General features: G+C 57.4%; 1 protein-coding gene across 1 annotated transcript; it reads left to right on the forward strand.

Annotated features, from left to right (window-relative positions):
• The first annotated feature begins 1,670 nt into the window (after positions 1-1,670).
• LOC148837244 (leucine zipper putative tumor suppressor 3-like) lies at positions 1,671-14,490 on the forward strand. The gene is made up of 6 exons (XM_088911969.1): positions 1,671-1,786; positions 9,438-9,881; positions 9,969-10,508; positions 11,131-11,451; positions 12,308-12,538; positions 13,930-14,490. Exons 2-6 carry the CDS (start codon positions 9,480-9,482, stop codon positions 14,488-14,490), a joined length of 2,055 nt encoding a protein of 684 aa, XP_088768095.1. The 5' UTR covers positions 1,671-1,786; positions 9,438-9,479.
• The last annotated feature ends 443 nt before the right edge of the window (positions 14,491-14,933 follow it).

A 14,933-nucleotide genomic window follows, 5' to 3' on the forward strand; every position in this document is an offset into this window, starting at 1 on the left:
CAAGTGGACAGTCGCACTTCAAGGGCTCCGCAGGGCACGTTCATTGTATGGAGCAACTAAATCTAAATCAATCTGCTGGAGAGTGACTGAAGAGATCAATTAAATTCAAAATTAGGGGGAAGGAGATTCTGCTGACTGTGCAGCAAGTCCAGAAAAAAAGATGCATTTAGATACATTTGAATACTAGAGTGGAAAGCAGTGGAATATGCAGGTATAAGGGATACTTGTGGGTCAGAAAAAATGAAAATATTTACAATACCTTAGCTAAAGTGTTCAGGCCCTGCCTATGGTGTCCCATTTTGTGAAATTAGAAAAGTTACGGCTACACATTTTTTCAAACTTAATATTTTATTCAAAACCTGAATGCTCAAATGAAGACAACTGGTAAGATAAGTTACACTAAATCTAAAATCAAAAGGGAAAAGGTGAATACTGTATGGTGAGTGTTCTGCCTTTGAGCTCAGTCCTTGCTGGAGGACCTCTGGCAGTAATTAGGTTTTTGACAGCTCACAAGCCTTCGTGGCCGAGTCTCTACCAGACTTCTGTCCATTTTCTTGGCAGATGTGCTCAAGTCTCTCAAGGCTCTTGGGCATGACTTCGTGGACAGCGCACTTTTCCAGTGTCAGCAGGATCCACGCCCGGGCTCTGACTGGGGTCCTGAAGGACGTGAGCTCTCCTGCTCTTCGGGCACCCCAGCGTAGCTCTGGACCGCTTTAATGCTGAAAGGTAATCCATGAGAGATTTAAGGTGTTTTTTTTTCAGTTCAACACAGGCCATCTTTGTGGACTGACGGGAGATTGTTAGCTCATGGATCTCTCCTCCCCCCTCACCAGCTGAGCTCTGCAGCTCTTCCTGTGGCCACTGGCCTCACAGTCGATCCCTCTCCAGTGTTCTGAAGAGTGGGCTCCGCTTGGAAAGAGCTTGGGATGAAGCGTGTTGCGGGAATGTGAGGAAACATTAACGAATTATTTCAAATCTGATGGAGGTGGACCTCTTGATCTCAGCACACACAGCAGTGTAGCAGACACCAGGTGGTGCTAGTCACTCGCAGCACTACGATGACATCACACTGCCATCCTGTCCTCTGGGGCTCTGGCACACTCTGGACCGGGCTGATCCGCAGCTGAAGAGGCTTGAACAGGGCTGCTATTTTGCTTTTGGTGGATGAAAGCTGGATAATAACATCAGGATTGTCTTCAGTATTTTACATCATAATAAGAGCCCTGTGTTTTTAAATTGAGCCCTTCCAAGTCCAGAGGAGTTGGTAGCTTCCACACAGCATCTCCCAACCTGTGACTATAACAAATTGCAATCCTGAATCACGTGAAGGGCATCACCAGGCACAAGACGGAGCAGACCGGAACCATCCCAGCGGTGGCTGTGTAACACGAGGGGCCGAGCGCCCGCGCCCGCGGACAGGACGGGTCCGGGGTCCGGGGTCCGGGGTCCGGGCCGGGTGCTCTTGTTAACGCGTCCTGCGCAGGCGCGCTGCGGGTGTTGTGCCGAGCGGAGCTGCGGCGTGCGGGGGGCGGGGCGGAGGTGGGCGTGTGAGCCAGCTGATCGTGTGCAGAGTCGCGGCGGTGTGCGGGACTGGCAGCCTGGCTCATCTCCAGCGTCACCTCGACAGGCGATGTGCGAGCCGCGCACGGCAGTGTAGCCCGCTCGTCTGCAGAAGGTCCCGGCACGACGGGAGCAGCGCCCAGCGCCCAGGCAGGGAGCCCGGCAGGCGCAGGAGAGGAGTCCGGGCGGCCGGAGCCACAGAACGCTGATTGCGGCGCTGCCAACAGTAAGTGGGGCTGCTCGCAGGTAGCAGCACCCGGAGGACGGAGTGCGCCTCATTTGCATTACAAACGAGTCCGAGCACGGCGCGGCTGTGCGCTTTCCTCCCTGCGATCCCGCCGAGCGCGGCGCCTGAGCGCTGCCCCGGCTGTGCGCATCCCGCAGGCAGGAGGAGAGGGGAGGCTGTGGCTGTCGGTGCCGGAGACGGGGGACGGGGGACGGTGCGGCTGCTCTCTCTCTGCAGCGGCGGGGCTGGCGAGAGCCGACACGCGTTATGTAATGCAAGTGGGAAGACAGGATCTCGCCTCTCCACGGAGCGCGGGTGCGAGGCGAAGGTCTGTCGCAGATGTTGTGGATATTGTCCTCCTGGAGGAACTCGGATGCGCGGCTGTGTGTAATCGCGGCTGTAACCTTGACTGTGTCTGCGGGTGGTGTGACGAGCTGTCGGCTGTTGCGGACGGGGCTGGGCGCCGGTGCCCCGGCAGGAGGGAGCACACACCCCTGCCGGCCGGGTCTCCGTGGCGCCGCCGAGAGGGCAGGGAGCGCCGGTGTGTCCGTAGTGTCTTGCCTCCTTGGGGCAGAGCGCGGCGGTCCTGCGTGGATGCGAGCGTGTGTGTGTGGATGCGCGTGTGCGCGCGGCCGCCTGGGGGCGATGATGTAATCCTGTTTGTGTGTAAGTGTGCCAGCTGTGTGTGTGGGGGGGTGCGAGCACGTGCCGTGGGGCCGTGTGAGCGCGGAGGGTGGCGTGATGCCCCGGCGCTCGGCGCTGCGCTCCTCCTCGGGTGAGCTGGCCGTGCGGTACTCAGCCGCCTGCTCTGCTCTTCTCTGACCGGTCCGGCCCGGTCCGGTTCGGTGCGGTGCTGCGCTGTGAGTTTGGAGGGAAGGGGAGTCAGGCAGCTCACCTTACTGCCCATCAGAAAATACTGCGCCCCCCACCTCGCTGTCACCTGAGAGAGGGAAATCGATCCTTGCTCCTCCTCTGGCTGTGACCCCAGTCAAAGGCTCCCAGGACAGCAGCCCAGCTCCTGGGCAGAGCGAGAGGAGCCACCTGACCCGCCTGGCACCTGCAGCTGTTGGTGATTAATCTCAGGATCTCATCTAGCTGTGTCTTAAGACACGCCAGGGATTCGGCTTCAACAACATGGCTGGGTGGCTTGTTCCACACTCCCAACACCCTGTGTGTAAAGAAGTACTCCAGTCGTGTCTTGAGGGAAACCAGAGTATCGGCTTCAGCATCATGGCTGTGTACCTGTTCCACACACCCACAACTCGTAGTGCGCAGGGCCTCCTGTTCTCGGTTTTCCCTGTGTTTCAGCGTGGTTTCCCCTCTAACCCTCTGGCTCGTGTTTCTCCCTAGATGATGAAGACGTCTCCTGGTTTGACTCTGGGGTTCGTGAATACTTGAATCTTAGTCCAACCCGTTCGAGGCAGGAAAGGTTCGGTCCTGTAGTGGATCTGCTTGTTCCTGTCTGGACTGAGCTGTGTCCAGTGTACAGGTTTAGCATGAGGTCTCTCCAGTTCGACTCCATGCTGTTATCTGTGTGCCCTGACAGTCTGCTTGCACTTTTATTGCCTCCCCACAGTGCCCTGAGGATGTCAGTGCTGTGGGGTTTCAGAAGTAACCCTGTCAGTGTGAGGAGCTCAGGAGAGACCAGGGCAGTGTGTAACTGGCTCTTCCACTCTCTCACAATGGAGGGGACTTGATCCTGCCTGCCCCAGGCCCTGGGGGGTCCAGTCCAGTCCGGCCTGGTCCAGAGTCTGTCTTGGCCACAAGCAGGCAGTGGCCAGCTTGCCAGTGGACAGACAGACACTGATCGGGAGCTCTGAGCCTGCTGGTCAGCAGACCCGTCAGTCTAAGGGCTTGATTGGGGTCAGTTAGGAGCTGAGGTCATAGGTCAGAGGAAGGTTCTGGAGCGCCTGCTGTGGCTGAAAGCCTCTGTCTGCTGGCGAGATCCCTGCTTGAGAAGGGTCTCGCATTTTACTCTCCTGGCAGCAGGGTGGTTCAGCTTAGAGCAGAGATGTGTGGGTCCACTGCTGATCAAGGAGCTTGCCCTGTGGTCAATCAGTGAAGCAGTTTGCTGCAGGCAGGCTCCAGGTGTCGTGGGTTCGAGCCTGGGTCACCTCCCCAGCCGACAGTGACCAGGGTGTTTTTTCAGCGCCAGCTCAGCTCCTGGTCAAACAGCGCCTCCTTCTAGCTGGGGGTGGCAGTAGTGAGCGATAAGTCTTTCCTCCTGTCAGCACTGAAGCTCGTCACGTCACTTCGCTTGTGCCGGTAGTGTGTCCAGAGCAGCTCGTTGTGGTTTAACACGAACTACAGAGATGTGCAGTGCAGTAGCTGATTAGGTCTGTGTGTATTAAAACACTCAGTGCAGATGGACAGTTTGGTGAGTTAGTCTTGCAGAAAAAAACGTTTCTAATTACGGTTTTTACAATGTTGTCCTGTTTCGCATGCAGTACTCCGTTTTATCGTATTGACAATGCCCGTTGCCTGGAATACTGATCAGAAGCGATCCGAAGGGAGTCCATGGAATGAACAATTCCTGTCAGCTGTTCCAGACACCCACAACTTTCTCAAGTGTGTTAACACTTCTTGTACCTTGTCTTCTGTAACACGGGGACATGTTATTAATATCTTCTGTTGCGAATACAATATTCACGTAGAATGTTTGCTTTTTGTTTCTAATCTACCATTATCGATCCCTCATTATCTCATTAAATAACACACCTCTTCCTGTTCTTCCACTGCTGGTGCACCGAAGCAGCTCTGCCTCATTTTCTGCCTCTGCTGCAGTGCTCTTTTCTGTCTCCTGCTTGGCGACTCTAATGTCCTTTTTCAGATGCAGCTCATCCTGGGACTCTTAAAACAGTCTAAAATAGAAGTGCTGTCTTCCCTCTGAGCTGTTTTCTTCATGTTTTCATCAGTGTTTATCCTTTATGTTCCCTGACATGGACATGACTGTTCAGGGATGAATTTGTTTTGAACCTTCAACGTGGTTTTTGAAGTATAACCGTTCTCTTCTGTTCCCAGCTCCCTGCCTGTAAGCCCTCCCATTCCTTCACTGTGGGCTGTTCCTAAACTATACACCCTCATTGTAATCCCAGGTTCTTGGGAAGTAAAGTGTGTGTCAACAGTAGCTCTACAGCGGCTCAGTCACACACTGTAGTTCTGTTAATGCTGTTCTGGTTGTTTGAAAGGATTAGGTCAGGGTTTTCAGACTTCCGTTCCTGGAGGGTCTAGTCTGTTCTGGGTTTTGTTCCAACCTGAATTGTCAGTTAAACAATGAACCTAATTATGTTTTCTGAATATATTTTACAGTTGATAACTTTGACTTTGTTAAAGGTATAGTAATCTACAAAACACTTTGGAGCCAGGCTAGAAGTTAATTAAAATGAAACCAAGAGCTCAGGGGAGCCATACCCAGAAGACACCGGGCTCTCTGTAACCCGGGCTCAACTCCTGTGGACTAGGGCTTCCAGTACGGGGGTCTTCACAGACTAGGCTCTGACATGATTGTCAGCTGTTTCAGTTATAATCTGCTTCTGCATTGGAAGCACTTCTTTACCCAGAGGGTGGTGGGAGACTAGAACTAGCTGTCCAGCTGTGTTGTTGAAGCCGATGCCCTGGTTCCTGTCAAGAAACAGCTACTAGCTTCTGAACAGGCTGGACTCCTCTGCAGGGATTCCTGTCGTCTATAACCTGTCTTATGTTCTTAAACCCCCATCACAGTGTCTGTAATAAAATGGGGGGAAGTTTAAATCTCCCAGGAATATAACATTGTCTTGACTGCACACCGCCCTGATCTCAGCAGGCAGAAGATGCACTAGCTGCTCTGTAGTTACACCAGTTGCTTGCAGCTCCTGTGTTCCAGTTGATCCCAGTGCAGCTCTTGCAGCTCCTGTGTTCCAGTTGATCCCAGTGCAGTGTTCCCTCGCCCATTCAAGGGAGGATCTTTTCTGTTGAAGTCTGCATGACAAGTACTTCCTTAAGTACTTAAGTCAGAGCATGAAGGAGGCTTGCACAGGTCTTGTTATCTTCACCCGGTGTGTGTGGAATATCCAGCTCAGAGGTCAGAGGTCAAGGATTGGACTCCAAGTCTTCAGGATGTCGGTCCAGGAAGTTGTCCCACTTTGGCCCAGTATGGGTCCAGCAGAGGCCAGAATCTGCTGGAGGTCCCCAGCTGAGCGTGGGAGTCGTGTTGAGTCTTGAGCAGACTCGGGTTCCGTCAGAGAGCTAGTGCAAGATCCTTTGATTGTGTTGATCAGCAAAGCGCTGAGCGCTGGGGCCTGTTATGCGTGCTGTGTGCTCTCCTGTCTGTGTGCCGTGGAGAAGTGTTTACAGATCTGTGGTGGAAATATCAGCCTCGTCTCATGCTGTTTCTCAGATCAGAGAGCGGGAACCGTATCAGGACCTGAAGCCGCCCTCTCTCACCGGCTGGGACAGAGGAACTGGGGTTTCGTTCCTGGGGCTGAACTGGGGTGTTATACTGCTCGTGAGCTGTGTGTGTGCCGGTCGGGAGCCAGTGCTGTACTGGGTCAGTTTGTACATGCGTGCTGCGAGCTTCTGCCAAGCAGAGTGGAGTTTGGACGGAGGTGTGTGCTGTAAACAGCTCTGAGCACTGTGTGCGATTCTCCTGGTCAATGATCAGCCATGCTGGGTCCAAGTGCCAGGGGGAGAGTCGCTGTTTCTGCTCTGTAAGGAGCACACAGCTGTCAGAAGCTCTTCAGTGCACCTGTTTGGGGTCTTGGTGAGTTTCAGAGTGAAGGCTGAGGCTGGGCTCGGGTTTGGGCTCAGCGTTGAGCCAGGGGTAGCGTTAGATGAGCAGCTAAGATCATGTAAGCATTACAAAGCCCAGAGCCACGAAATCCCACCAGGCTCTCCTCTGCTTGTTCTATTTCATTGCTAACCTGATCCCTGAGACACCAGAACCCCTAAGAGCTTATGGGCAAACCTCAGTCTTCTCAGGACAGGCTAGTGAAAGGTCACGCAGGGGTCAGAGGTGGTGGAATACACTGGTGCTCATGGCAGTAATGACTCCAAGAGCCTCTGGTTCTACAGCTTTCGAGAGGTGTCCGCCCCTGGTGTGATCGGTTGCCTCTCCTCTCGAGCCCGGCTCCTTTCCTGTGATGAGGAGACCCGAGATGCTTGCAGGTCTTGCGTGCAGAACCTCCCACCTTCAAACCTTTCTTCTTCACTGCAGCTTGACTGTTGGGGCTGCACAGATATTGGGGTTCCTCTGCAGTTACAGGTACTCCTGGGGAGGTCAGAAGTGCACAAGGGGTGTGCTGCTCGCTGTCCAGCCTGGAGCCGCCGGACAGTTAGGAGTGAGTGTGCAGGGTCCTGTTTCTCCTGCCAGCTCCTCTCCGTGCTGCGTGACTGCAGGCCACAAGGCGTCTGACCAGCTCCTTGCACCGCTGAGCCCTGCAGGGTCAGGCACATGTCCTGCACAGACATACAGTAAACAAGGTCAGACACAACACCAAGCACAAAACAGAGCAGGCTGCGGAATCTTCTTATCCCACGACAAGCCTTGTACAGCGTGCAGGGCCTGACACAGACATTCATGCGGGAGGCAGGTTTTTGTACCAAAGGGAACATGGATGGTTCTGCTGTGTTTTGTTGGGGTGATGTTTGGGCAGGGGTGCTCTTACAGTCGCCTTCAGAATTTTATTCTAGCCAGCTGGGGGCCAGCTGCCAGGCCCTGCACCCTCCCTTTCTAGCTGTGAACGACACAGAGAGGCTTACAGAGCTGGTTACAGGCTGTGCATTGCTGCCCACATGGCTCAGTGTGTGTGCTGGGCGCACAGAGCAGCGAAGGGTTAACGGTGTGGGCCAGGTGCACTGAACAACAGAGGGACGCGCCCAATCAGAGCACAGCAGTGTCTGCCCTGGCGCTGTGCGCTGGAGGCAGCGGGGGAACGCGAGACGAGGCAGCAGAGTAGCAGAGGGTAGCGGAGGAGGGGAAGTGAGGGCACAGAGGAGGGCAGGAGGGCTGCACAGAAACAGGGAGGGACTGCCTGTTGTCAGAGATACCTTTGTTTGCAAGTCGTCTCCAGATTTCCCGGAAAGGCGCGCGGCTGTGGTCCCGACAGGCTGTTCTCTGTGCGCTGGAGTCGCAGGTGTGGAAGGTGAGAGCAGCTCCGCTCCGCCTCTGCGCTCAGGTACAGTAAACACCTGTCTCGCTGGGCTTCGGGTTCCGATACCGGTCTTTGTCCTTTGCACTTTCACTTTCTTTAACTGGCTCCAGCCGCCAGTCCGCGGCCACAGTCAATGAAAAGGCCGGAGCGTTTCAGATTCCTGGGCCATCGAGAGGCGGTGTCTTCGGCTCGGTTCCTGGGTTCGTGGGGGCAGCTACGGGTTCCCACGGTGCGGTTTGAGCACTGCGGGCGACAGAGTGGGGAGACTGAGGGTCAGGCTGGATCAACTGGTGCAGGAGGAGGAGCTCAGCGCGTTGATCCAGTTTAATCTGGGCTGGGATCTTTAATGCGCAATAAGTGTGGAGGCTGTTGTGCCCCCTGACCCAAGTGAGGCGCTGTGAGTGGATCCCTGTGTCCTGCTGTCCCCAGTCAGAGCTATGGGTTCACCAGAGTGGGCACCGATTTACCACGGGGCTCTGACTGGCACAGGCTGGGCTGGTCCCTGAGTCCAGGAAGCACGTAGCCTTTTTCACTAGGAAATAGCAATGTGGTTTTCTGTGGTTGCTCTTGTTGTCTGTACTAACAAAAGCACAACCTGTGTAACCTTATTTGCTTAGAGAGCATTTTACTGTATGTAAAGGTGGAAATCCAGCAAAAGAGCTGAGAGAGAGGGAGGCAGTGTGGGCCAGTGGGTAGAGCCCAGAGAGAGGGAGGCAGTGTGGGCCAGTGGGTAGAGCCGAGAGAGAGGGAGGCAGTGTGGGCCAGTGGGTAGAGCCCAGAGAGAGGGAGGCAGTGTGGGCCAGTGGGTAGAGCCCAGAGAGAGGGAGGCAGTGTGGGCCAGTGGGTAGAGCCCAGAGAGAGAGGGAGGCAGTGTGGGCCAGTGGGTAGAGTCCAGAGAGAGGGAGGCAGTGTGGGCCAGTGGGTAGAGCCCAGAGAGAGGGAGGCAGTGTGGGCCAGTGGGTAGAGCCCAGAGAGAGGGAGGCAGTGTGGGCCAGTGGTTAGAGCCCAGAGAGAGGGAGGCAGTGTGGGCCAGTGGGTAGAGCCCAGAGAGAGAGGGAGGCAGTGTGGGCCAGTGGGTAGAGCCCAGAGAGAGGGAGGCAGTGTTGGATAGTGTGTACATGAGACACTTTCCTGAGAATTTGCTTTATCTTGATATTTTCAGACATTGCTTTACTTTTCTGTGTGTGTGTCACTTTTGTCTGGACCCCTGTGCAGCGATCACTTCCCAGCAGGCTCTGCGCTTCATCTCTCTGCACCAGGGCTTCCTTGTGCTCCCAAACTCCGTCTCTCTCCTGGGCTCCAGTTTAGGAGGGTTAGTTTCCTCCTAGTGACTCTATAACTGACAGCTGCTGCGTGTGCTTTAGCCAGTGTGTCTGGCGGACACGCAGACCCCTGTGTGGGCAGTGCACTGGGAGGCCTGCGAGGGGCGCAGTATGAATTCTCGGTGTTGAGACAGAGCCCTGGTGTGTTTGCGACAGAGGTGCAGGGCCTGACAGAGACGCTCGTGTGTCCTCCCTCTGCAGTGTGTCCGCCTGCCGGCTGGCCCTCCACCCCCGCGTGTTGCCATGGCGAAGTTGGACACTCTGCCGGCGCTGAGTGACCCCGCGACCTCCCCCAGCCGGCAGGGCAGCATGGGCAGCGTGGGCAGCGGGGTGGCAGGGGAGCAGGAGTTCGCCATGAAGAGCGTGGGCACCCGCACGCAGCCCGGCGCCGCCCGGCCCGGCCCGCGCCGCTGCACCACCGAGGACCGGGCCTTCAGCGCCGAGCGCGCCCCCGTCTCCAACGCCCTGTACCTGAGCGGGCAGCGCGGCGCCAGCCTGGACCTGTGCGGCAACAACGTGGCGGCTGTCGGCGAGAAGGGCACGGGCAGCCTGCCGCCGCCCCAGTACCGAGAGCCCCCCGGCGCCGCCCCGCTGGACAACCACAACCCCCCCAAGCTCCTGCCGGTGTCGGGCAAGCTGGAGCAGGTACGTGCCGCGGCCTGTCCGAGCGGGCGCGCATGGCGGCGCCAGGCGCGCGGCTCGCGGCTCACGGCTGCGTCTCTCCCTCCCCAGAGCAGCGACGGCCTCGTCCGGCCCTCCGCCTTCAAGCCCGTGGTGCCCAAGAGCTTCCACTCCATGCAGAACCTGGTGTGCCCCCCGCAGAGCGGCGGCGGCCGTGGCGCTGGCGCGGGCGCGGCGGCGGGGCAGCAGGACAGCCCGGGGGCGGGCAGCGGGGGCGGGGGCGCCCGGGACAGGCCTGGCGGCGGCCGGGGGGGTGCTGGCGGGGGGCTGTCGGACTCCGGCAGGAACTCCCTGACCAGCCTGCCGACCTACACGGGCTCGGGCAGCGGCTACGGCCCCCCCCACCCCCTGGGGCCGCTCAGCGCCTCCACCAGCCACATCAACCGGCTGGGCACCGCCGGCGGCTACGACAAGCCAGGCTGCCAGAACGGGCTGAGCGCCTCCGACAGCGGCCGCTCCTCCTCCGGCAAGAGCTCCTCCTCCTGCCAGCGGCTCAGCCACCTGAGCGACGCCCCGCCCCTGCGCCCCTCCCCCTCCTCCGATGACATCATCCAGGACCTGGAGGACCGCCTCTGGGAGAAGGAGCAGGAGGTGAGAGACTCGGGGAGGGAGGGTGGACAGAGGGGATTGAGGGAGGGCTCTTATAGGAAAGAGAGGATCAGGAGGAGGGCTCTTATTGGACAGAGTGGATCAGGAAGGAGGCTCTTATTGGACAGAGGGGATTGAGGGAGGGCTCTTATTGGACAGAGTGGATCAGGAAGGAGGCTCTTATTGGACAGAGGGGATTGAGGGAGGGCTCTTATTGGACAGAATGGATCAGGAGGAGGGCTCGTATTGGACAGAGTGGATCAGGAAGGAGGCTCTTATTGGGCAGAGTGGATCAAGAAGGAGGCTCTTATTGGACAGAGGGGATTGAGGGAGGGCTCTTATTGGACAGAGTGGATCAGGAAGGAGGCTCTTATTGGACAGAGGGGATTGAGGGAGGGCTCTTATTGGACAGGGTGGATCAGGAAGGAGGCTCTTATTGGACAAAGGGGATTAGGAAGTAGGCTCTTATTGGGCAAGAGCTACAGCTACAGCTGAGCTCCAGCTCCAGTTGAACATAGTAACTGGGAGCATGACGTCAGGGCATGACTGGAAGGACAGGTGCGGGGCAGGGTAGGGCTCCGGCGCCCTCCTGCTTCCTGTCATCACGGCCCCTGCTGCTCTGCAGGTGCTGCACATGCGCCGCAACCTGGACCAGAGCGAGGCCGCCATCGTGCAGGTGTTCGAGGAGAAGCAGCGCGTGTGGGAGCGCGAGATGGAGGAGCTGCGGCAGAACTACGCCAACAAGCTGCAGCAGGTGTCCCGCAAGGCGCAGCGCACCCAGCAGACCCTGCAGCTGCAGATCAGCCGGCTGCAGCAGGACAAGCGCAGGCTGCAGGAGGAGCTGGCGGCCCTGCTGGCCCAGAGGGAGGAGCTGGAGAGGAAGTGCCTGGACTACAAGAAGGAGCAGGCCGACATCCTGCCTCGCCTGGAGGAGACCAAGTGGGAGGTGAGGGGGGGAGATCAGGACAGACCAAGTGGGAGATGAGGGGGGGAGATCAGGACAGACCAAGTGGGAGGTGAGGGGAGTATTAGTGGCGTCGGGGCGCTGTGTGGCAGCAGGAGTGAGGAATCCCTGCTGTTTGACACTGCTGCTCTCTGCTCTTCGGTGAGCTGCGGCCCAATTCAGGTGATGATACTGGCCCAGTGGTGCTGTGCTGTGAAAAGCTAGGCAGCTCAAAGTATTTGCAGAATTCTGAATGAACTGGTTTTGCTGGGCAACTGTCCCATTTATTGGAGTCAGACCTTTCACCTGTATACAGGATGATACCTTAGATGACAATGCTTACATTTAAACGATAACTTTTAGGAGATTTTAGGTGAAGTCCCACAATGGCATGGAATCCCCTGTGTGTCCTTTCTTTCAGCCAGCTTGTGGCCGAGTTCAAGCTCCCTGGCGCAGTCTGTGCCTGGAGGCAGTCTGTGCTCGGGGTGAACTGCATCGTGTGGGTCTGGGCCTCCACTGTCCCCCAGAACACCACTGCTCTGGTTTTGACACACGGTCCCAGTTAGTTTTCATCTGCCCCATTCTGTATCAGCTGACCGTGGCTCAACAGGCTCTGTTGGACAGAGCTCTGTGGACCGATTGGAGCTGTGGAGCTCTGTGGGCTCTGTAGACTGATTCTTTCACACGGCAGCCACCAGCAGGAGGCGCTGTGGTGGAAGAGACCGGGGGAGGGGGGCTGGTGTGATCTCTGTGTGTGGCCTTGCCCGCGTTCTGCTGGGGGCTCACCTCTCTGCAGCAGGGCGTGGCGTTTGCCCAGGCGGAGGTCTGGGGGCTCACCTGTCTCCCCTCCCCGCCCCAGGTGTGCCAGAAGGTGGGGGAGATCTCCCTGCTGAAGCAGCAGCTGCGGGAGTCGCAGGCGGAGGTGGCGCAGCGCGCGGGCGAGATGGTGGCGCTGCGGGGGCAGCTCAAGGAGCTGAGCGGGCAGCTGCGGGAGCGAGAGGAGGCGGTGCTGGGGCTCAAGGACTCCTACAGCAGCAAGAGCCTGGCGCTGGAGCGCTGCGAGGGGGAGCTGCAGAGGACGCTGGCCGAGGTGAGCTGAACGGGTCGGAGTAACACAGTGGGACACAGGCGGCGCTCCCTGTTCCACCTCTGTGTGAGTCTCCGGTCACGCTGGCTTCTGCTGCAGCAGCACCCTGCGCCGAGACGCCCCCATCCATCAAGTAGAGAGCACTTTGACCTCCTCCGTGGGGGCTGTGTACTCACAGGGTACGATGTCACTGGCAGGGATGCTTGTTCAAAACAAGCATGCGGGCTTTCTCTGTGAAATAGGGACCCTTGTGATCTCCCAGGAGCCGGCAGCGGGATGAGAGAGCGATGACATGGTGGAGGAGCCTGTGCCTGTTCTCATTCGTCTTGCGGGACAGGGGTCATCCCTGTGAGTCGAGACGTACGGACACCGCTGGCGATTCCAAATGATAAAAACATACAGTATAGAGGTGGTCCCAGTACAGCCCCCTGTGGTACTCCACTAATTACATCACTGGTATAATTAAGAAGAGCATTGGTCCCAGTACAGCCCCCTGTGGTACTCCACTAATTATGCCCTTGATTGGGATCTTTTTTACTCAGTGTACTAAGATACACATTTGCACAATGTAGCTTGTTCAAAGATTTTTTTAACAAATGATGTAAACAAAATCTATATTTTTTAAATCCACACGATCTCCCAGGATCCTATTCTTATGCAAATGATCTTTTATGGTTACCATAACTTTACATGTGGTATAAATAAGACTTATTGGCTTATCATCAGTTAGTTCAGATTAGTTTCTCTTTATAAGGATGGGCAGTATATTAGCTATTCTTTCAGTCAGATGACATTATATGTCTTCAATGACATCCATCCCCCTCCTGTCCTTGCCTGCGTCTCCTGAGCTCTGTCTCACTCCTGTGCAGTCTGCGCTCCTGGAAGTGCTGGTCTCCAGCTGTGCAGTGCAAAGTGCACTCGAAAGCAATATCATATCCTGATCACAGTTCCCTAGAGGTTCTCTTGCCTCTGTGTTCCTCACCCTGAGTTGCCTGTTTGAATAGACGAGAGAGGTCAAGACAGACTCTAGAAGGGTCTTCCCAATCCGTGTGAGGAAAACTAAAATCCTCCATGAGCACCACCTTCTTCACACACACGGTCCTAATGCCATTCTACAACTTTGACACCATCGACTCAGCTGACCCAGGTGTTCTGTCTCCTGCCCCTCATGCTGTGTCCCTCAAATGTTTTCTGTGCGGTCCGACCCAAACGGACTCCAAGCTCCTGGATTCCTGCAGGTTCGGTCCAGCGCTGAGAGCTCTTTTCTGCCAGCAGCTTTACTCCTCCCATCTCTTCCATCTCAATCAAAGCTGACTCTGCAGTCTGTTTGCCCCGTGTGGGGAACGGGACAGCGCGCTGTTCCGCACTGACCCCGCGCTCCCTCGCCCCCACAGGTCTCTCTGCTGCGGGACAAGCTGGGCGTGTTCGAAGCAGAGGTGCTGGGACTGAAGCAAGCGCTGGGGGAGCTGGGGGGCGCCGGGCGGGCGGCTGTGCCCTCCTCTCCGAGCCCCCCGGACGGGCCGCCGCCCCCCCAGGCGGACGCCCTGCTGAGCCTGCAGAGCGACGAGGCGAAGGCGCAGCGGCAGGCCGAGGCGGGGGGGCTGCGGCGGCAGCTGGAGAGGCTGCAGGGCGAGCTGAGGCTGGAGAGGCAGCAGAGGGAGAGGCAGGCGCTCAGCTTCGCCAAGGAGCGGCACACCTGGCAGGGCGAGAAGGAGCGCGTGCTCAAGTACCAGGCCCAGCTGCAGCTCAACTACGTGGAGATGTACCAGAAGAACCAGGCCCTGGAGCAGCAGGTGGGCCAGCTCAGCTCCAAGATCAGCCTCCCCTCCCCGCCCACCAGCCTCCCGCTGCCCCCCCCGCCCCCCCCCGAGGACAAGAAGCCCCCCCCGCCCCAGCTCACCCCGCCCTGGGGCGGGCCGTCCCGTCTCGAGCGGATCGAGTCGACGGAGATCTAGCCGGCCTGTCCCGGGACAGGGCACCGCTGGCGAGGCAGCCGCCGGGCTGCGGGGAGCGCAGAGAGGCTGGGCCGCGCGGACTGCGCCCATCCGGGGACAGAGGAACTGGCACCGACGCTCTGCTGGCACACTGGAGCTCATCCATTTACTCACGCTGAGCCCACTGCTGGCACCTGGACTGACAGGCTGACTGGAGCTGCTGCTGACGGCGTGCAAACTGGGAGCCTGACACACTGACATGGGAGCTGCAGCTGTCCAGCCTCACTCCTGCGGTCTACCGGCCTGGGAGAGAGCTCCCTGTCCCGCTCGAGGCAGATCAGTTTTGGGGGAGCTGTTTGTATTCCTCCTTCTAAATCTCTCATCTAAGGATAATTAGGGCTACAGTTTTGAAATTAACCTGAGCTGCAGCACTGAACCCTGGTGCTGATCCACTGCAGGCAGCG

The sequence above is a fragment of the Atractosteus spatula genome, chromosome 3, assembly GCF_055471065.1.
Source record: "Atractosteus spatula isolate fAtrSpa1 chromosome 3, fAtrSpa1.hap1, whole genome shotgun sequence".
NCBI lineage: Eukaryota > Metazoa > Chordata > Actinopteri > Semionotiformes > Lepisosteidae > Atractosteus > Atractosteus spatula.

Excerpts from the sequence above, each read along its gene's own strand:
- LOC148837244 (XM_088911969.1), top strand. The coding sequence starts at position 9,480 with ATGGCGAAGTTGGACACTCTGCCGGCGCTGAGTGACCCCGCGACCTCC. Across the intron at positions 10,509-11,130 it reads TCTGGGAGAAGGAGCAGGAG|GTGCTGCACATGCGCCGCAA; the intron begins GTGAGAGACTCG and ends GCTGCTCTGCAG. Across the intron at positions 11,452-12,307 it reads TGGAGGAGACCAAGTGGGAG|GTGTGCCAGAAGGTGGGGGA; the intron begins GTGAGGGGGGGA and ends TCCCCGCCCCAG.